The following is a 23,809-nucleotide window of genomic DNA, read 5'->3' as shown; positions in this document are numbered from 1 at the left end:
CTTCTTTAGTAGTAAAACTTCGCGCGTAGTGAAAAATGATGAGAGTAAATTTTAAAGATGCGCGCGCACACCGTCACAAAAAACCGACACCCTGTAGTTAGCATAGTCAACAATTTAGTTTTTTGGAGTTATACATCTTTTGGCGCGTCAGGGAAAAACGATGAGAGTAAATTTTAAAGATGCGCGCGCACACCGTCACTAAAAACCGACACCCTATAGTTAGCATAGTCAACAATTTAGTTTTTTGGAGTTATACATCTTTTGGCGCGTCAGGGAAAAACGATGAGAGTAAATTTTAAAGATGCGCGCGCACACCGTCACAAAAAACCGACACCCTGTAGTTAGCATAGTCAACAATTTAGTTGTTTGAAGTTATACATCTTTTGGCGCGTTAGGGAAAAATGATGAGAGTAAATTTTAAAGATGCGCACGCACACCGTCACAAAAAACCGACACCCTGTAGTTAGCATAGTCAACAATTTTGTTTTTTGAAGTTATACATCTTTTGGCGCGTTAGGGAAAACTGATGAGAGTCAATCGCCAAAGAAGTATAACATCTAACGCGTGTACGTCAGTACACACACGTTTTTTTATCAATTTATAATGTAAATGAATAAAAATGTTGCCTGGCGACCACCGAATGTCTACTCTGTAAACTAGATAATGTTATGGCGACATTTTTGTTTTTGTACGAGCCAAGGCTGTACATTTTGCTCACTCAGGATCTCTTACTTTTATAAGCGTGATGATACCTATGTACGTGCCAAGATTCGTACATTTTGCTCATTTACAAGCGTGACGATTTGCTATGTATGTACGTGCCATGGCTGTACATTTTGATAACTTATAAGCGTGACGATTTCCTAAATCGTCGGAGTTCCGCCCCGAGAGTATAGCCAGACGTAGGCACTCTCTTTGACTGTTAAATTGTATTCATTCGGTACATAGCAATTGGCACGTCATTATTTCGCTCATATTCTATTGTAATACACAAGTGGTTAATATAGAGTTAACCAAGAAACCTCTATTATTTAAAGCGCCTCGATGACCCAGGAAGCGTACAGTTTGATTTCGATACATCCGTAGCATCCGAGTTGAGACCGCGTTACACAACATTAAAGTCGGAATCGCTTAACGTTTATATTTACGAAAATAATGTCTTACAACACGTGATACGCAAAAGAAATACTTAAATGAAGTAGTTTTTTAAAGATACATCTTATACATCTGGCAATATATAATAAATCAACAAAACTATAAGAAACACTATTTTAGTAAAAAAAAACAAAATTCATGTGACAGTGAGTACTAAAACAATTTATCCGTCCACCGAAGCGGCTATTTCGTAAAACATAATTAACTACGAAAAATAAAAAAATAAACAATGGCGACCTTGACCTCGTTAATAATACTGATCAGCTGACATAATTCGTATTATTATACGTAGCAACGTTTCACTCTATATACTTATACATATAGTATAGCAGTCTTCACCCGAGACATGCAATGTACCATTCAGCCGCTTAAGCGCTTTTTCATTTCCTTTTCATTAATGCGCTCGAAATATATTCCATTATGTTCCCTTTTAAGACTTTTGTATAAATAATTATGATTATAAATGAGTCGGTTCTAAAGGGTAAATAGAATATATTTGGTTAAATAGAATGTATTTGGTAAGTTATTTAAAAAATCACTACTATTTTTTTTTATCTTCATATTTATTCGAATTGGCTTAGACTGATTTGAAGTTATTACAGCAGAAACCCGAAAGAAAAGAAAATAAACAAACAATTATTTTAAAAATAAATTAAGATATTTTGCATATATGGATTAGTTTTTCATTTATATGACCTACACAACAATGCTAGTATAGCTAGTCTCTTACAAAATATAACGCAAAATCCAGGATATGTCACTATTATTATTTGAATTCTTAAACAAATAGTATTAAATCAATAAGACCTTGACATTTAAAAAGAAGTTAATATTTTTTGACACAAAAATATCCTTGGAAGATATATTTCTTAAATGTTACAGAATTTATACTGCAACAATCTGTTACCTGCTTCACACAATACCTGCATACCTTGTACCTATACAAATAATAAAAAAAATATAAACAAATAGAGTTCATTGTACATTTCAGCCAAGCTAGCAGCTGCAGCGCTTTATGTGATAGTAATTCATTTAATGAAGGTCATTCCCATTACGCCTTATGTGTTAATTAAAGCGCTTCATCGCGTCATTAGCGTTAGATAAGGAAAACGGAAGATAAAAACAATAATATTACGGATGAATTATGAGTTTTATCATAGATGTATTTTTTAAATTATTCTGTTTATAATTTTATAAATTTAAATATGAATATAGAGAGATATAAAATGGTATTTAAAAGGATTAATACCGATTAAAATAATTTTTGTCATGGCCGATATACCTGCGGCAATTTTATTACGAGATGAGAATTACTATACACTTAAAGGAAGTCTTAAAAAATACCGTTTTAATATTTGATATGAAAAATTATAAACAAATAAAAGGTCATTGTACGTAATAACCAAGTCAGCAGCTTTAGCGCTGCTCTACAAATCTCAGCTGAGTTGTTGGGCACCTGACGTCGTCACCCCTCCCACCCGCAGCCATCAGCTGTTAATGTCACCCCCACCTTTCCCCTTCGTTCGTAATGCGAGGAGCTACGGCTAAAATGGATACGCTATTTAAATATATTACTACAATTTATTAGCGCATGATAATTGTTTACGAATTAAAAAACGTTGGAAAATGTGTTATGTTTTGAAATTGTAATATTGTTTTAGATGTCGGTATGACTTATTGGAAATTAAAAATTTGATCAGAATGATTAGTTTAAACATTGTAAATAAAATCGTGCGTAAGGTTTTGGCTTACAGCCTTTTCATAATCACAAATGGATATTTGTAGTGTAAATGTTATTTTATTTAATTTTGTTAACTATATCATATATGTATAGTTCAGCTAAGATATTTAGTTGAAGCACTTCTTCCTATGTAGGTAGTTTCATTGATTCTTTGTAAATTAATGTTATTATTTATAAAATGTAAACTCGACTAAAGTAAGTAACCTTTTATGCTGTCATTTGAAAACCGCACCTGAATAATAAAGTTATAGAGAAGCAACATTCATAAATTATGTAGGCACAAAGATTATGTCTTGTTCTTATCATATTCGATGAAAACCGATACGCAGTATAGTAGCAGAAAACACCAACTTTTTAATAATATATGACACATTATGGCTGTCAAATGAATAATTTATTGCATTGTCGATCCGGGGCGTACATCCCCCGGGGGTGAGGCGTGCGGGCGGAGCAAGGCGCGGGGATCGGAGGGCGTCAGTCCGCGCTGGGCGGCCGAGCAAGCGCCATGTCTACGTGTGCGCCGCGCGCGTGCTGCCGGCCGCGCGCCCCAGCGACCCTTCTCGACATCACCGCGAAGATAGTCGCCGCCTCTATACCCTTTCAGCGCATCGAAGAGCGCTATGAACGTATACCGGAACCTGTGCAACGCCGCGTCGTCTACTGGTCCTTCCCCAGAGACGAGCGGGACATCTGTATGTATTCCTCGCTGGCCCGAGCTCCACCTGACGACCACAGGAACATCGCCTTCTGCCGCGGTCTCAAGCTGCTGGAAGCCGGCTGTGTCGAGAACGTCCTCCAAGTCGGTGAGTGTCAAACCGCGCCTGCGCCTGTTTACTAATACGCGCCTCGCCCACCCGCGCCGTATAAATAAAAACCTCGACGTGTGCGATCGATAGCTCTCGGAAATTATTCATGCGTCAAGATTAGGGCTTCGGAAAAGGCCATCGAATTCCAGTATGGTTATGAAAAACTGAACCACAAAACTGGTTAAAGCGAAATGATAAGTTCGGTGTAGTAGGAAGTTGGAATAGTAGTATTAATCAGTGCGAGTGTTGGTCATATTGCGTCGTATTTACACAAATTTGGGTGCGATCAGAATGTCTACTTTCGAAACTACTAACTACGACGTTCTCGTGAAATTCGGCTAACATTACCATAACTGGATGTCCCGTTATATAGGGAATTATACAACCGGCTTTAGTTTGCGGTCCACGTAGGCTCATGAGAGCTGAGCCGTGTCCCGTAGACGGATGCGAATAAACCATATTAATTGCCTGTTTTATGTGCATGGGGTCGAGCGAGTTATTATTTCGGGCGTGGGAGGACGTTTCATATTCATTTACGCTTATCTCACGAGATGATTGCTGCTCGTTTGTGGTCTTATGAGGTCGGGCAGCGGTCACAGCGCCGCATTTGGTCTTAATGCGCTCGAGAATTGTGATAAAATTTATGGAACACGCAACCTAAAAATGGTTAGATCCATTGTGATTTCGACACGAACGTATTGCGGCTTAAATTGGTAATCTACTCGATAAATTACGATACCTATGTATGATTCCCACAATCTACTATCTTACCTTCGATCGAAGTGGATCCACCCACTTAATGAAGCAACTAAGTATGAATCAGGTGAATATTTCCAACGTTTGATGATGGTTGGTAACGAAACTATACGTTTTAAGTGTTAAATTGTTGCCGTATCATTTTGCATATTTTAAAAACAAAGTAACTTTAATTGGTCCAATGTATCAAGGGTACAGACGACTGACATCAAATTCAACTACATTGCGAAACCTGAATTTCCTGTATACTATAGGTCGAAATAGGTCAAACTATAATGGAACATGTCTCAAAGCCAATATTGGATCAGAATACCAACATTTTGTACCCAAACCCTGACTATACTAAAAGCAACTTGCTGGCATCATTAGAGGAACTGGTTACGAAACAAGAAATGCCAGATTCGTGAATAAAAGAACGATAAAGAATGCAATATTGAAGTTGGGTCGATCCAAGTTGTATACGCGTTGCAATTTTATCATGCAAATGTCATTGATATATGCAACACAAGTAATTCAAATCTATGCATGCATTTATATCAGGAACCTGTTTATATTCAAATCGGAGAGGACGATGTATGTATGATGTTTAGAATCAATAGTATAAGTACAATTATCTAACCTAGTACAATAATTTCCAAGAATTACAGACCCCATCTCTCTGCATTAATTTTATTCGATTTCTATGTGAACCAAATTTGTAGTGTTGCTCTAGCTCTAGCTAGTCAAAACATTGTTGTCAGATTCATTATATTTTTGGTAACTATTATTAGTTTTTGTAATATTTTTGAAATTATTTAAAATATTACAAAAATGTGTGTAATTCCTTATCAATGCATAAGGTTAGTATGAATTCTCCTAACCGAATTCAACATTTCGTCTCTATATTTATATAATAAAGAATACTTAATATTCTGTTTTAACAAAGCATATATATATGGCTTCTGGGAAAGCGTAGGTGGCATTTAAAAATTTAAACACTCCATAATGCCGGCTCTATTGAATAAACTATGGTTTTTGTTTAATATTCCTACTAAGTGCAGTGGGCTTCTTATGAATTTTTAACTTGAAACTGGTGGATCAATACTTTTGCATGGGTTATTATCTTGACTTTGTTAAGTATTCTATGTTTTATCATTCGTGTTTCAAGCTTCATACTCAACTGGAATCGTGGTATCGAATCGAAAAAATATGTCTGGCATTTTAATTTTTAGATACGCCATTACGGTACATAGGTTGCGCAAAGTAACATCATCGGTAAATACTATATTTATTTTTAAAATGACATTAATGAGCCCATTTGACTGTCAAGATATGGATTAATTACTGCTATAATTAATTCATATTATATCATACTATATACAAAAACTTATATAACAAGCCTACGTGAAATTAAAGAGATTACAATATTTTTGTCTCTCCTCTGGATGAAGTTGGCGTCCACACGCCATTTTGACGACTAATCCACCATTTCAACCCGTTGCTGCGTAAAACCGTCAACGATTGCCTCTTCCCAACAAGAAAGGTCCGTAGGAGGCTTAACAGGAGTAACTTCACGGCAAAGCAGGATTATGGTAAAAAAATCGCTTCTACTGGGAAAGGCTATGTCCCTTACTTCGTACTTCGCTCACTCCAGTGAGCTTCCGTCCTGCCCTACAGGCGATTGACCACCCCGTAATGGCCCAAGTCGTGTCGCAGAAGACGCCCTTGCGCTAGTAAAACCGATCCCAACAAGCCAGCTAGATTCCTTTAAAAAATGCCTTCGTACCAAGAAATTCCAATTGCGACATCTGTGCAATATTACATACAATGTTATTATTCTTGTTGGGGAGTGGTAATGTTAACTAACTATTGGGTCATTAATGCTAATTTTATTAAACCGTTGTGGTTGTGGTATACTTTACTGAACATGGAACATTTTAAAAACTTTGGGAATACGCTTTGTCACACAGATTAATTCCCATCCGTCTGATGATTAAAATAATTCTCATAACGCGTTTCTCAGAAGGTTTTTCAAAACGTTTTATTACCCGAGCCGTCATGATTCATCCGTGATCTTTGATATCTCGACAAGTTTCTTGGGAAGTATGTGCTTGGAATAGTTAAATTTCTTATTCTGATAACAGATAAACTAAGCTTTAAGACTATGAAGGTTCAAAGAAATAGCCTTATTATATTAAAGATCGTTTACGTAAAATGCTTTATTTGTAATCTTGGTAATTTGATATATTGTATGGCAAAATCGAAAACTGCGACCATAATAGAGATATTAAGTTAAATAGATTAGGTACATAATATAGAACAAGTATTATATTTATGGTGATTTAACTGTTGAAATTTAACATAAATAAATAATGTGTATATTAAGGTACACGTCGTTTTCCTAAAAGCTGTTCTATATTCCTCATTGTGTAGTTAAAGTTAAAAAAAACACATATTGTAAACTTTTGATGTGTTTGTTAGACGTATATACATACAAGACAAGTGCTGGCCTAGTGTCTTCAGCGTGCGACTCATCCCTGCGGTCGTAGATTCGAAACCCGGCTGTGCACCAATGTACTTTCTTTCTATTTGAGCATTTAACATTCGCTCGAACGGTGCAGGAAAACATAGTGAGAAAACCAGCATACCTTAGACCCAAAAAGTCGACGGCGTGCGTCAGGCACAGAAGGCTGATCACCTACTTGATTATTAGATTAACAAATGATCACGAAATAGATACTAAGATCTGAGGCTCAGACCTAAAAAAAAGGTAGCGCCACTGATTTTTTTGATTAATATTATAATATACATATGTAGTGTCACAGAGAAATAATTTTAGTAAATTATGATTAGTCTACAATGAAACACACACTCGAAACAAGCACCTTGACCCCTAATGTATTTGTTTATGAATCACCAATTCGCAACAATTCTATCTGACAGTTCCAAATTATAAGTCATTGCCGATTCTAGTCATTTTTTGTGTTGTTAACATTCCGTGTTGGGACGAAATTGATTTATTTATTTCCTAATGTATGCTTAAGATCTAACGTAAACTAACAAGGAAGAAATTAAAACACCAGCAAACTGTAATAAACTTAAATTGAATAAAAACAATTGGGACGAAATATTACAAGAAATAATGCGCTTACGCCTCCTATTGCAAATATTCTGGTTATTTTGAATCATTGCTATGCGAGTTAAGGAATACAGAGGACAAAGATGTCTTCTCAATAGAGCTACCACTGCGTCATCGTTCTGAAGCACACTAGTAACAGTTTCATTAAGTAAATAAAAGATATTTGTTATCGCCGGAGATATTAAATAACTTTCGTAAATGGTATTGGTAGCCTCCCATAGCTTCAGTGTTACAACTGTCGTATCCATACATTGGACACCGTCTTTTCAGTTGTATTGCTATATATAATAAATAAAAAAAGGCTTTATATAATTATCCCAAAGGCCGAACCATTTGAAAGGAATAACTTAGTTATTACAGCTGTTTCGCTGTAACGATATCTGTGGCTCCATTTCTCTATAGTGTTTCCACTCATTTGGCATATTGAAACCTTCCAGTTTTAAGTATTTGACGCATTTAAAATACATCCTTATGTCAATCGAACAAGGTTTAATTTCCAATAGAACATTTGGTTAGTACATGTTTTCGTATCTTACCTCTCTGGTAAGGTTAATTCGGACGCATACATTGACATTTTCCCATAATTAAACAATTATTCTAAGAAAACAATTGTGAATTAATTTAGGCTTAAATCCAAGTATGATACATTGTTTGATGTATTAACTTTTAATTTATTGTAGCTTGTCTTGTTTTTCGATTTCTTCAACATATTTTGTTATGTTTAGTTTGTGTATAAACACTGAAAAGCTATGTCAATGTACGTTGTATATATCATTAAACCCTTCATACAAATATTTATTTATTATATTAACACTTCGTTTCAAGTATACAGAAATATAGTACAATGAAAATGAAATAAAAAGGGGCGCAACTGTCAGTCATTGCTTTCGAGCGATCTCTTCCAGGCAACCAGTTAGGGTATGGGATTGTGGTGAGATCGGGAGTCGCAACCACTAGTAATGGCAGCCGATTTATATGATTTTTTTATGTATGTAATGTAGGTATGAGAAAAGGTCGTAAAATATATAAACCACACGATTAGGGCGTCCCCTATCCAGAATTTATTGGAAACCCCAGGGCACAGTATGCGTGTATTCGAGGCTCTTTTGAGATGCACTCTTCGTTTTTAGGAATCAGATTTTATGAGTTTAATTGCATTAGTATTTGAATATTAAAAAAAAAATCGATGGCGCTACAAACTTTTTAGGTCTGGGCCTCAGATTTCTGTATCTGTTTCATGATCATTTGTAAATCGAATGGGCAAGTAGGTGATCAGCCTTCTGTGCCTGACACACGCAGTCGACTTTTTTGGGTAAGGGCTAAGGGCAAGCCGGTTTCCTCACGATGTTTTCCTTTACCGTTCGAGCGAGTGTTATATAAGCACATAGAAAGAAAATCATTGGTGCACAGCCGGGGATCGAACCTACTACCTCAGAGATGAGAGTCGCACTCTGTAGCCACTAGGCCAACACTGCTTCAGTAATTGAATATACTTGTTACTAAAAATAAAACATTAATTAGTACAGGTCAAAGCTGTCTAAGTTAATTCTGTCATCCTGCGTCTGATTGGAGCTAATTGTTGACCTGCCACCTCTCACCCCCTCACCAATAATTGATTAACCTAAGATGACCCTTCGATGTCTCCATTTATATTCCATCTGTGCACTCACTACTGAAAACATATGTCCATTTACCATATTTAAAAACAGGTAGAGTCTTTTAAAATATCATTCGTATCTATCTATCAAATTGCGTTTACGCTGTAATGAAAAGAGACATAACTACTTTACCGGACTGGCTTAAAATAAAATATTATTGCCAGCCAGTAGTTTTTGATGACTTTAAAATATATATAAACTTTTCCTTTTTTAATGTACCGTTTAAGATTTTTCATCTATGCTAAGACAATTTTCATAGAACGAAAAGCCAATTAGCCAAGCCAAAAGTACTAGGCATTGATGTCATCAAATTAAATATTTATTGAATAAACCGGCCTTCAGTGGAGTGTTTCTAAATATTTGCTTTAAATAAAGCATATCAATTGTCAACTACGCGATTCATTAAATAAATTGACTTGACATCGCATCTTAAATTCATATTGACAAGGATTCGAATTCATGTTTAATTCCTATCTACAATAATATTGCAAAGGGGATAGATTTGATTGTTTGCATCGAATTGCCTCCAAAACTAGAGGACTGATTACAAAAATTATTCACCGTTAGAAAAATACGTTAACATGAATATAAGCTGTGGAATATTTGAAAAAACCTATGAAATTACGACGCTACAACCCAAAAATACAAATCCTAAATCGCGTACACTATGGAAACTATTGACGATAGAGCAAAGTGATGTTCTACAGTCTTATAGAAGAAATCATAAACTACTAAAAAGTCAAAGTCTATTTACCGAAGAGAGCTTTAGGCTATAGAAAATCGTACCAAGACTGAATTACCGCGGAACAGAGCTACAATTTTATGATTTCTGTACGCATCGCAAGGACCTCAAAATATAAAAAAACTTTATTATCGAAGCGAATTATATACACACTTGGCTAACTGCTAAATGCTTATAGCATGAGTTTTAAAGTCTTTGAAAGCTGCTAAACTTAGGTAATAGTATGAAAAATGCTCAGAGACGTAAAAGTCCTGATTCTTTATAAACTGTTATAACGCGGATATGACTATACGTTATTGATATTTTAATTTATTGATGTCGGCGTGTAGGTAGTAGATACTACATCAACGTGTCAGCATTTATTACCATTTGTTTTCCCTTCCCACGACATATCATCACTTGCTAATTTATAATTTACACAGGCTTATTTAATTAGTAACTTTACCAACACTAAAACGGTTTTATAGCAATGATATTTAAATCAAATTAGCTTTGTTACGATAATCATTAAGAGCCTTGGGAGTAAAATGTATTTCTTTGATTGCGATTCCAATATATACATAAACTTTTGATTATAGTTATGTATATTTTTAATAATAATAATAATAAAGTTTATTTGCCTCTGAGAGGGGTTCCTATAATTGCATTTTAAAAGTCCTTCGTTAACAGGTCACCTGCCTTACATAGCGGATAGAAAATATTCAGCATTATAGAGAAGTCTAGTATATATAGACTTCAGTTTGGTATATATATATATATATTAAACTGAAGTAACAAACAAAATATAACGATTTTTATTAGTGGTTGTGGGGTTTGAGTCTGAAAGGGTGTGTTTGAATTAAATTTTAAATCAAATAGCTATGGGTAATAATTTTTCTGTTGCATCGTAATCAAAGCTATTTAGAAATTTTGAAACAGCGGTTTTACAAGGTTTTTTTATATTTAAGGATAAATTTAGTTTGTTATATAAAAAAACAAAAAAAATGCGAATGTTGACAATGAAATAGATTTGCAAATTGTGTAGCCGTTAGTGTGATGGGGTCAAACGTTAGTTAGGAATGTTGCTTTAGGATAGCTTGGTTGCAACGCTAGACTAAGAAATTATTGGTTTTGTATTGAACATTATTTTGCCTTGCATAGTTTATTTATCCAGCATGGTTAAAACATCGCGCTACGACCGAAATGCGGGGATTCTTTGGGAGTAGACGGGTTACAGAAGTAAGTGCTTACCGCCGCCCATGAACACCTAAATAACTAAGAGACTTCCTAGTCAAGGTGCCTTTTCAGTTCGTTACGTTAGTACCTACATACCTTTTTTTAAAGACTTTTAAGTCTGAGCGTTTTGGAGTCTACTATCAGTACTGGGTTCCACAAAAAGCAAGGTTGAAACAAAATAGGAGTGCGGCCAAGTGCCTTTAAAAGCACTTTGTTAGAACGTCTTGCGTTGAGGTGATAAAGATTATTTATATAGAATTATTATATCTTTAATATGTACTCTTACAATTCACCACACATAACACGTCATACAAACACATCAACACTTATGAAATATTTAGCAGAACACATAAAATTCAAAGGAATTCATATTTGTATGAGGCCTTAGTAAGTACGATATTAAACTTTTGTGAATTGCGCATCTGTTTAAACTTAGTACTATTTATTTCCATGTACTCCCAAACAATGCTTCCATCGAATGGTCTACGATTGCCTCTTCAGTACCTTGTTCGCCTTCAACGCTGAATAGCAATATTCAATTGACCTAAATGAATTCTTGTTCGCACCACAGAGGTTCGCTTTTAGCTTGAACAAGATTCTCAGTACTTACAACGTGTCTTTGTAAATCTAACCAGTTTCGGTGGCCTCCGACAGCCCGTAAATTGGGTGCGAAATCAGACAAGAACAGGGATGCCGAGTCAAATAAAGGGGTCGAGATATTTTGGTTTGCAGGACGAGGTCGTGTGACAGAGCGGTTTTTGTACCGGTACTGTAAAAGGCTCATTCAGCGTGTTTGTATGTCCGTTTGCTTAGTGTATCTTTGTTGCTATGAATCGCGATTGTATCGACACATGGTTTTTCACGGATGTGAATAGAATGACCGACTGTTGTGGTTAAGTGGTCGTAGTCCGTCATCTATATTTGGTGAAGAATTATTAGGCTGTTTATGGATAAATTCCAGAAACTTGCTCATAATTTTCGATAGCTATGTATGCACATTATTTGAGTAATATAGTGTTAATAATTTTCATTGTTGTTTTTGAATTTATTTATTTAAAATGGTTTTTCCCGCCAATTCTTTCCGACAGTATTTGTTTTTGCACAAGATTATTCTAGTATGTTTTGATTTAAAAACAATAATCCAGTTTAGTTTAAAAAAAAAATTATATTAAGTTTTAAGAATGTGCTTAAGTGGCTTAGTTGGTGCAGGACTTGGTCCATTTAATACTATTAAGCTGAAAGTGTTCGTTCGATGCCGGATAAAATAATCTCTGAAACACTAACTTATTGCGTTCCTCTTCCTCATGATATAGAAAGCTTCTGATCTACATGTACAATTAAAAACTCTATAATTATTTACTAATTTACGGGCGACATTTTACAATATCTAATTAGCGCCGTTCTACACGTAAATAGAAATATTCAGTGTTGCATACGTAAATGTAATATTTAACCACAGACTATATTTTTGAACAGATCATAATATAATTTATTGCTCACATAGACAGCTCAAAGATGAAATAAAATTCTGAGCATCAATTAAACTGAATCATTAACCTTAAATATATGTTCGAATAGCTATGGACATCCATCACACCGAAGACACAGCGGTTTTGTAGTATAGATCAGAACCATTAGTTATTGTCATTTATAATGATAGTGCCGGTCTGACAGGCAGTCTATTGTTGAATACGTTTTGTGTAGGCTATTTGTGAATATGAGTGAACCCACCCTTAAGTAGCCCTTGGATTTTTTATTAAGATATAGTATCTTCTAATATCTACTGACTGCATTTCTTTAATTCATATTTTAAATATTGTATAACGAAGCAAGGACAAGCTACACGAATTACTTGAATATCGAGTTTTTTGTGAATCCTTTTTATAAGTAATGTTACACCCATACTAAAATTTAAAATAAAAACTACATTTAGAAACTTACGTATAAAGACTCTCGCTTGATTGTGATTGGTCAACAATGACAATTGTCTATTCGAGTCACAGAGTGACGTAAACGAAATGCCAAACGGTGTCTTTCGCTTGGTCAATGGAATCTGATCCACAGATACGCGACACGATTCGCCGTTGCGTACAATTCAAACAAAACACCATCGTCTACTTTTGTTTATATAAAAAAAAAATTGCGTTCTATTAAATGATGACAAATTCTTTTGATTTATAGTGGAATTCTTACGATAGTAGATAAGTCTTTTATGATTAATAGTGACATTATAAAGGCAATGCAAATGGTATCTGCTATCAAATATCAATCAATGTACCTCTAGAGTAATGGCTTTATGGTATGTGATGCTTTTTATGCACACACGGAAATTGTGAAGAAATTGTAGTTTATTCGAACACAATATCAAACTCACCTCGATTTAGATTATGGAGAATTCCTATGTAGTTAGTGAGATGTTACTCTATTTTGTGTAGAAAGAGGAAATTCACATTCTTGTATCTCACAATAATTATTCTGTTTCATAATCTCCATCACTACCAAAACTGGCTCTGCTCTGCACTCAGCTCTCGTTAAAAAATGTCCTTTTCTTAGTTCTTAATTCCTTAACAATTACAAATATGTATATAAACATGTGAATTTATTAATATTAGAAAAATTATCGAATGTAAAATAAAAAACTTAATTCTAGTCAATCCTGATTTGTAGAGACCATCTTCAAATGTTAATATTTTCAGACCTCTCCAATTATCTCTATTCTTCGGCAAGTCTATCCAAAATTTTCTTCTTATCTTTTAATTCCATCATCCAGTGCCTACCTATCTCTTTGCCGGTGGACCGGGCCAGACCAACTACTTAGGAACCTGCACAAAATCTTTACCAAAAATAAACCTACAAAAACTAAAATATGATTTTTCTTCGTGTTTGTTATGTTTGCCTATGAGTGTTTGTCACATTAAATTTGTTTTTTTTTCTTTGATACCAATGTGCTGTGCTGAGCGTTGGTAAGTTTTTGTAAATAAATAAATTATTTTAGCGACACTAACACCGTGTAAAGCAAGCTACAGTTATGAATCTATAACGTTAAACGACACTTAAGTTGATCCAAATACAAAATGAGGTTATATTGAACGGTGTTACGCAAATAATCGTTTATTATCAAAGTCGATAGTCTCGGCCCAGTTCTGTTCGATACCATTATGATTGCCAGAAAAGGTGTTACCAAACGTTGATAATTTGGTTACACTTCGTGACCATATCTAAAGTTTCCTAAAAACGCTCTTGATCATGCTTTTAAACGTTTCCTAATCACATTCTTTATTTCAAGAGATGTTGACAACGATATTTTTACGTATTAGAATGTTTTTTAGACTGTGTTCGTGTCAACGTGTTTCTGAACTAATTTCCATCGCTTTAGTTAAATTTTCGTTGCCATAGCAACTTTTAAGGTTTCAGAGAAACCGTACTTGATATCTGAGGCCCAGACCTTAAGGTTAACCCATATTTATCCATTAGCGTCAAAGATCGATGTGTCTGTGCGTTCATTAATGCCTCATCACGGCTCGTGAGCCCATGGCTTGGCAAATATTTCTTTGATATCATAATTAAAGCATGGATACTTTTACTAATAATTCAATTACACTCATATGAATCTTAAGCGTTTAAACATTAGTTTTATACATTATATCAGCCGACGACAAGACAAAATGCAAAAACTCCACCCGTCCCACGTTGTCGTTAAGACGCTTCTTGTCGCGTGCTACCACTTTATGGAACCAGCTGCCGTTCCATGTATTTCAGAGCCTTAACCTCCTTTAGTCCCTTAACACAAGAGAAAAGCGTACAACTGTTCTTAAGGACAACAGATTTGCAAACCACGCACGGCGGACCAAATGGGCGTCTATGTGGAGTCTACAGTCTTGTGTTACAGTTGTCTATGGGCATCTGAAAACACTAAGCGACCCGTCTACTCGTATGGGGGCATATGACCCATTAAACCATCTGGCTCTTTCATTTTAAATACTCCCATAGAGCATTGTTTAAGATACATACGAACATTTATTAATACTGTTATATTATCTACACTTTTCGTATTAATTGTGTATACTAAACTAGTAATTTCCTTAAATATAAAAAAAATACGTTAAACAGAACATTTGTTAAACATAAATTACACTGTTCATTAATTGTATTCTATGACGAAAATTCTTCAAACAGGAGAGAAACTAATTATAATTTTGCTATAAATGTTATTCAGGAAAGGCGACAAACAAAAAGTTTGACAAACTCAACGCGTTTTTGTGTACGCGGTCTTACATTGTAATACCTTAACAATTACTGGCTTCGACAATGTGTTCCAAGATGGCTGCGTTCTGTCACGTTTTGCTTAAATATGGACACTTTCGTATTGCTTCACAGAACAGTTTATGAAAAAATTCTATAACAAAATACTTTATAAGGTTTTATTTATTCTTTGGTAACTCCGTTAAGAACATTAAAGTTGAATCATTGTCCATACTTTTTTAAAGTTACACACTAAGATTTTATTCCACTGACAAAACTAAAAACGTCAGAATATGAATAATCGAGATAAGAAAACGCCTTTGTACCTCTTTGTTTTACAAATGCTTCACGTCCATTATTATTTTTATAACTTAGGGTCTAACAAAACTTCAGCTGACTGCGGAACTGACACAAACATACTAATATTATGCTATTTATTAGATGTATTGCCTTGCTTGTGGTAAGCTAGCGCAGGTCAATCTAACCGGAAGACAGTCGTTCACACCTATTCCCTGCTATTTTTGTTCTCAGGATGTAATTCACGTACAAATTACATGAACTGTTAAGCAAAAAATACATATTACAAATACATGTTTTTGTTCTTATAAAATCGCTAGACGCCAAAATTAGATGTGTGCTGAAAATCAAGAAGCATAAAATTGCGAAGCCGCCATGTTAAAACTATTGTTTGAAATAACCTGTTATACCACATGAAATATCAAACATATAATAGCCGGGGGTCAGAGAGTCCCAAAACGCACCGCAACAATCATCTGTAATTTTGGGCAATAACTTGTATCAATAATCAAACAAATTGGCCCGTTACCTCCCTTAATGTCGACGCATTTATTCCAATCAACTTCCAACGTAGAAAACAAGTTTGCTATAAGCGATAACTTTCTCAAAATACAAGAATATGCAAGGACTCTTTTAATGTATCCACTGCACTTTAAAATTCGAACGGAAACTGAATTGACCTACATTATTATCCGAACTTAATCTAGCACCGTAATTGATCACTTCCACTTCTGCTGCCTTCATTTCATTCCTCATAAGAACTTTGTCAACATCTGTATTAGGGCCATGTATAGTACACAACATTGATAATATTTCTATGATTATGATTCATGTATTTGTAAGGTTAACTGTCTGTTAGGTTTCCTTAAAAGACCCTTACTGTATTATGTATGAAGTCAAGCGTCCGGAATCATATTTCAACCACAGACATTATGGTTAAATGTTCAGCTATTCTGACCAACTCCTACAATGTTAAACAATAGAATATTATAAATCCTGCGGTTTTGTTGAAGTTATATTTTAAACCGGCCACTTTGAGTTGCCTTGTTTGTCCATTGGGTCGACTTTTATGTCCAAATTAATGGATTTCACGAGAAATTTCAATATGTATTAATTTGTTCTATGTAACCAATTGAGAACAAATTATATAGCTAGATGCCAGAGTGTGTTGGCATGTTGCAGTAGGTAGTATATTTGATAGATAGTAATAAATATGACCCAGGTGAACCCACCCCCTCGGTTCTGGCGGGTTAACACCCGAAACTTAATACGAAGGGAGATAAAACTTGGTGTTTAACCTGATTCCTTCAATATTCGCTGATGTCTCGTTTTTATAATGTAATTCGAATCAAGTATTATTAGACATATTACGATTTTTCTTATCGAGTATAGATTACCAAATTTCTGATTCATTTTTAAAAACGAGTTTTTCGAAAATTTTGTGTAACGTGGAGAGTACTTCATATATTATTTGTAAGTTATCTAGTTTCTTTAGCAAATACACTTGCTATGCATAATTAGTGTTAATAGTATGTATTCTATAATGAGTTAACGTGATCAGCCAAATTAAAGTCGTGCCAATAATTACTTTGTTACATTTATAGCTTTGTTTTTTAAATACTGTTTTAACATTGGCATTTGCATTTATTTTTATTACAACCGCCTACTGATTTACCATTTACACTACTATTCCTATAGGAATCGTTATATTGCTGTTACAGTGCTGGAATTTTAATTAATAATTCTCAGAGTATTTCTCTTCCAAGGAAGTTCATATATCAGATCCTTTAGAAATTAGACATGACATCTTAACCATAGCCTTTATCCCCCTCGAAGCTTCGGATTGAATCGAAAATCACTAATTAACTGCAACTAAAAAACGAACGATAAAATCCTTCACGTGTCATCAGACCCAAGCGAAGCTAATCCCCAACATACAAAACTCATTCTTAAGCCAAAGTTTTTAAAGTAGTAAATTCAACAGCACAATACAGACCCCCATAGAGAAAAGAGTTTTATAGAGCTTTTTGTAATTTTACCTGCTCGGACAAAAACTCGGTATCTCGTGTTTACACATGTTCTACGAACATCTTGCATGCAAAAGTTTCACACAATACATATTAAAGAGAGTAAAAGACAAATACCTAAGATTTGTAAAAGATAAAATCCTCTATGATTACTTCGTCCGAGATGGACATCAAATAGTTTTAGCAGATAATTCTGTGCCATCAGTTCATGCAGTACGACAATTGATAAACAGATCGGTCAATGTATCAACATTATCATAACTGGTTACAGCTTATATCCGTGACGAGTGACTTCTATTGTATCATACCTGTTTCTATCCGGCAATACCCGGACGTTAATAAAATGCATGTTTTGATAAGAATATACATAACGACGAAAGTAACGAAACTGTTTCAAATTTAAGACGGTTTTTGTCTTTAGTTATAAATTTATCTAAAGACATTTTAAGCTTTCCGCAATCGCGTTTCCGAATTGTTCTTTCAAGGTTTATCAAGATCTTAAAGTAGGAATGTATCGTTTTTAAAATTCGTCTTCACCGCTAGATTGTAAGATACATGTTTAACGCATATATTCGTTGCTTTTTTCTTTGAATTAATATTTATTTTATCATATTAATTGCGAGTAATGATGAGTGAGCGCTCTATCAGATGAAGCATCTGCTTATACGTCATGAAGAAATTGAAATTAACTGATTATAATAAGAATCGATCTCAAAGCGTTTAAGCAATTTCGAACTTTATTCACAAGAGAAAGAGTTACAAAATTATTAAACAATGTTATCTACTAATCCCCTCTTAAGGCAGACAAAACCCAATTTTGAGACTCAATGAATAAATTCGTTAGATCATTTCTGGATAGTCATTGGATGCCAATCATGACTCGGATTATTTCTTTTCGGAATGGAGTATTTGTTTTAAATTCCATTGTCTTATAATTTTTTAAACAGATTTGCGTGAATTTATTACAGGCAAATTTTACTCTACAGTAATTATTTTCGCTTGGTAAGCATTTTCTTTAAGCGGATGCCGTAATTGCCATGTGTTGCTGTTTCTTATAGTCTATTGAAGACTAGAAGTGTTATCTCTTATCAAATTCTCACACATCTGGCTAGGATGATCAAACGAATGGCCGCCACTTCACTCTGCTCTTAAGGATCAAGGAAGTGCCACTTGAAGGAGTGTCCCATTTACTTTAGATGTACTTATATATATGAAGGAAGTAATACTTTCGCTTTATTATTAACCATTCCTCTTTGTTTCAGGTATGTGATGTTGCAATCTTAATTGGAGCTTAAATCTACTCCGAGATTTAGACTTAAAAAGGTAAAAGAAATGTGTTGATCTTTTTAAAAATTATCCGTAGCCCGACTAATATAACATCCATTTTTTTGTCCGTAGTCAAAACCGCCACAGTGTATTCACTCCAACTCTATTTAAAATGCAAAATAATAACTTGAATCTATATTATCAAAGCTTCTGTATCAAAACAGTCGTCAATGCTGTTATGTTGCACTTGCATTTAACCGACCCTCACAAAATTACACATTTAAATGTAAAAAGCACAGATGCGTTGCGTTCTGTCGTTACAAACGAGAGCGTCCAATTTAACAAGACCCCTTGGCACCTCCCAGTGTACTAAATCTGCAGTTATTGAGTAATACGCTTTAAATGGCAGAGGTCTACGATATTGGACGAGGGGAGCTTACATTGGCGCGCTGCCTCTTGATATCGATCTCTGGTACGAGCTCCCTTGAGTCTTGACTCGTTTGTATTAGAGCTAGAATTTATGTTCGACGGTATGCATTTTGTATATTGGGACGGTCGGCGGTCCTAATGTTCTGGACGGGTCTTAGAAGATTAGTCGACATTCGTAGTAGGACGGCAGAGACGTCTTAAGGATTTGAATTAATTTTGTGTTGGTATAACATTTGAGTTACGAATTACATTATGCTAACTTAACTAGTCATACTCATTAATTATGCATACAGCTCCGTCTAAAAATACTATATTCTAGAATATACTTAATTTTCTTCAGTAACTTATTTTTAAATAGCAAGAAATTCTAATTAACAATCAAAGTAGACCACGTCCGTAATTTTTATCACACTATTAAACCCTCGCCGAGCAATTTTTAGGCGCCACCCAAATCCAGACAACACCCAGTTATCAAACAAGTTTTCGAGTAGGGATGCCATTGCTTATCTGTCCATCCACATAAGCATGCCTCAGGGCAACAAAGCACTAACCCGGAGCCGTAGTCACCCCCGCACCCGCTAATAAAACGGGCCATTGAGGGGGAATGGCGGTACTAAACGAAAGCTCAAGCTATACCGGTCGGTATAAAAGCTTCACTCGATTACTCCGCTCGCGTGCGTTCTATTTTAAACGTGATAATGATAACTGGATTGTAGAACGCACCGTTCGATATTCGTGCAGCTGGGAATGTGTAGATAAATGATTTTTATGATATCAATGCATATGGAAATATGCTAGTTCCACACGTTCACTGCGCACGCTCAGTACATTTGAATAGTAACATCATCACGCATGGAACTAATGCATTTTGGGCGAATGAACTGTAAAACTATATGACGAGACTAACTATTAAATAATACTAGTGAAATTGGTTGTTTCTAACTCGGTTTTTAAATATTTCATTTTCAATAGCTATTTCCAATTCAATCACTAATATTATTAAGAAAATACCACAGAACTTCACTATTTATTTTATATCACCTTAGAAATATAGTTAACCCAGATACGCCAGCACATCTAACTTATGTTCTGCTCCCGTAATTCTAGGCACTAACTGGGGGTATTAAAGCGAAGTAAGACTACGGAACCCTTAATCCAAACGTGGGGACCCTTATTTGTGGTACAGATTATCTCGGCTTGTATAATACTGTCCGTGCTCGGTGTGGCACGAATATCATTTGACTTGAAGCACGTTTGTTCGTAGAAAAGATAACAAACTGTACGTAGTAATAATAATCTAGTAAATTAAAATGTCAGCGTTTTATAATAAATCATGGTATATAAAACTGCTTTTATATCTATAAATCATAAATCAATGTCGCTACAACCTTTTTAGGTCTGGGCCTCAGATTTTTGTATCTGTTTCATGATCATTTGCTAATCGAATAGGTAAGTAGGTGATCAGCCTTCGGTGTCTGACGCACACCGTCGCCTTTTTGGGACTAAGGCAAGCCCGGTTTCCTCACGATGTTTTCCTTCACCGTTCGAGCTAATGTTTAATACGCACATAGAAAGAAAATCCATTGGTGCACACCCGGGGATCGAACCTACGACCTCAGGGATGAGAGTCGCACTCTGATGCCAACTAGGCCAACACTGCTCAAATCTTTTATATCTATGGTATATAAAAATTGTTGCGAGGAACTGAGACAAATAAAAGAGTTTGGAGAAGGCCTTCACTTTGTCGGACGTCTAGTACTAGTGTAAAACATAAATTATATAGAGGTAGTGTACTTCAGTGTAGTACTCGAATAAAGGCAATTTTTTATTTATTTTAATTTATATAAAATCTCTTTATAAGGTTGATATTATATTTTGTTTATTTCATATATATTATGGGTGGTTTGATTATTTTCCGTTTGAAAGAAACCGCACACAGATCACCTATCTAAGTTTGACCACAAACTGCAAGGCGCGCCAAGTCAAGCAACAAACGACACGGCCTTTTCTCCATACTGTGAAGGCTATTTTCGAGCCTCTTTAACTTCGTTGTGGATAAAGTAGAAGCCTGAATATTTATACATATAATTTAAGAATTATATACAAATTAATTTAAATATATAATTGTCTATGGAAAAATTAAAAAAAACGTTGAGTATAAATGAATAATTCCCGTTGCATCACCTGGCGAGAATTGAACGAGGAAGTCTTATCGTGACAGGTGACGGGTGCAAAATCAAATAGAAAAAGGGCTTGGGGTTGAAAGCTTTAAGTCATTTTAATATTTTTCTTAATGTTATGAAATTGAAAATTAAAACAAATTCAAACATTTGGGATCCTCAATTTTTTACAACATATTATTATTTGTGTTAGTTAAATATATTGTATATATAAGCTTTTTGTTTATAATTTTATTTATTTATTGGAAATATTAAGTATCGACCACCTGTAGCATATATATTTTGAATTTTGACAAAATAGCATAGATAATACACTGAATTTTTCATCTGTGGCCGTAAAAAGATCCCATTTGAATTCATTATCAGTTAATATAGAATAATTACTGTCCGGCGAGATCCATAAGTTTTTATTAGTGCTGCGCAGACTGGTATTTAAGTGATTTTCGTGTAATTTTAGGTATATATCATGGGATTTACCGTATCTAAAATTAACATTAGGTTCATAATGAAGTCATAGTATAAAAAATATAGATATTAAAATAGCATTTTCCTTATATATTAGTTTCGTCTATTATAGGAAACTATTCGTGGTATATCATAATTATTATTATGTTAAGTTTATTAGCGGCTCGTCACGTCGTTCTTAGTAGACGCCATGTGCTCAACACACACGCAGTAATTTAAAATAAACAGCGCGAAACGAATCGTCCAACTTATGCCGTCCCGGAGATTTTAATGTTTTACGACACCATCCAACTCCCTGGACCCCCCATAGACGACAAACTGGATGTGACGCGTGAAATGTTACGGCCCCACAGGGGCTCTACTTATAATGGTCCCCCCCCAGTAAGGAGTGCCCTGCGTATAAAACGCGTAATAGAATTTCAGCGATGACTTTCAGGGTTGGCCATATCTCCATGCTTTCGAGAGCGGAATCGTCAACACTAGTCGAACAAGATACATAATACCCAAGCCTAAAACCACTCCATTATCACGGAAACCTAAAAATAAATCCAGACATGAATTGTAATAACTCAGGACTGTCAAACAAATGTCTGGTGTCAATTTTATTGATGGCAACCCTGCTCCCACCCCCGGCTGGCCATCTAACATTGTTAGCAGAACGCATGCGCAGTGCCATCATTTTGAGTGCGCCAAGTATCGAATCCTAGCCCCCAGTCCATAAAAATGAAAATATGCACTGCCATTTGCTAAGCGAAGTTAAAATGTTTTATGAAATTGTTGGCATTTCGGGATAATGACTGGTCGTTTCATTGGAAATTTGCTTTTACGTTTATTGTAAATCGATACTAATTACATTGGCACTTGTATGGACTGTAAATTTATTTTTCCATTTGTTTATTAATAGCCAGTTTTCGTGACCAGGGCTTTAGATATTAAATGACACCATTCGCAATAGGAAACATTTACTATGACCTAAAATGTTCGTGTTTACGTAAGATTCCTTTTCAGTTTTCAATCAGCCTCGATAGATGGCGCTGCAGATTCGGTAAAATGTATCTGCTATTTATTCTTTTAGTATAACATACAAAATATTAATCCTAATTTAAAATATGGACATAACTTTGTTTCCACGTCTAATATCAATAACCCTTATTTATCACATGAGACCCTACGCGCGGTCCAGCGATTGATCAGGGGTCACTGACCTCTCCCCGGCCTAATTTGAATTCGCGGCGTTAACGCGGGCGGGCGTAATTGGATAACAATGAGTGCCGGCGCCTCCCCCACAAGGATTATCTCAATATTGATATTTTTTTACCAACCGGCCAGTAGCTTCATCTATTGATATCGTCAGAACGACTCATAGTCGAGAATTAGAACTGTGATGATGGTTAAAATATTGGAGTGCTAAATCTTGATGTAGGTCAAGATACAGTATAATGCCACAGGGTCGTAAATAGTACTCGTAAAATAAATTGCGACGATACTGTTAAGTAATCGTTTGTCAGTATTTGCATACAACAAAATATGATTTTTGTTTAAATAAGCAAATATTTTTTTATCTACTCTGCGAATCTCACTTGATTTTAAATACGATCGTGATTTTTAAATTGTTCGTGTGACATTAATACGCAAAGTGGACATTTTGATTTATTTGTTTCGTGTGATAAAGTTATTTATTATCACGTATCCGCACATGGCTCTTGCTATAA

The 23,809-nt window shown here is 35.0% G+C and overlaps 1 protein-coding gene across 1 annotated transcript in view; it reads left to right on the top strand.

Annotated features, from left to right (window-relative positions):
- Positions 1–3,386: 3,386 nt before the first annotated feature.
- The window catches only part of LOC123715044 (zinc finger SWIM domain-containing protein 5-like), a 49,798-nt gene continuing 29,375 nt past the window's right edge, over positions 3,387–23,809 (top strand). Inside the window, exon 1 of the mRNA XM_045669831.1 lies at positions 3,387–3,699. Coding sequence (XP_045525787.1) covers positions 3,402–3,699 — 298 coding nt within the window. The 5' untranslated portion in view covers positions 3,387–3,401. The remainder of the gene's footprint in view (positions 3,700–23,809) is intronic.

Source organism: Pieris brassicae, chromosome 10, assembly GCF_905147105.1.
Source record: "Pieris brassicae chromosome 10, ilPieBrab1.1, whole genome shotgun sequence".
NCBI classification, from domain to species: domain Eukaryota; kingdom Metazoa; phylum Arthropoda; class Insecta; order Lepidoptera; family Pieridae; genus Pieris; species Pieris brassicae.
Note: the sequence above shows the minus strand (reverse complement) of the source record. Positions and strands in the feature narration are given on the sequence as shown.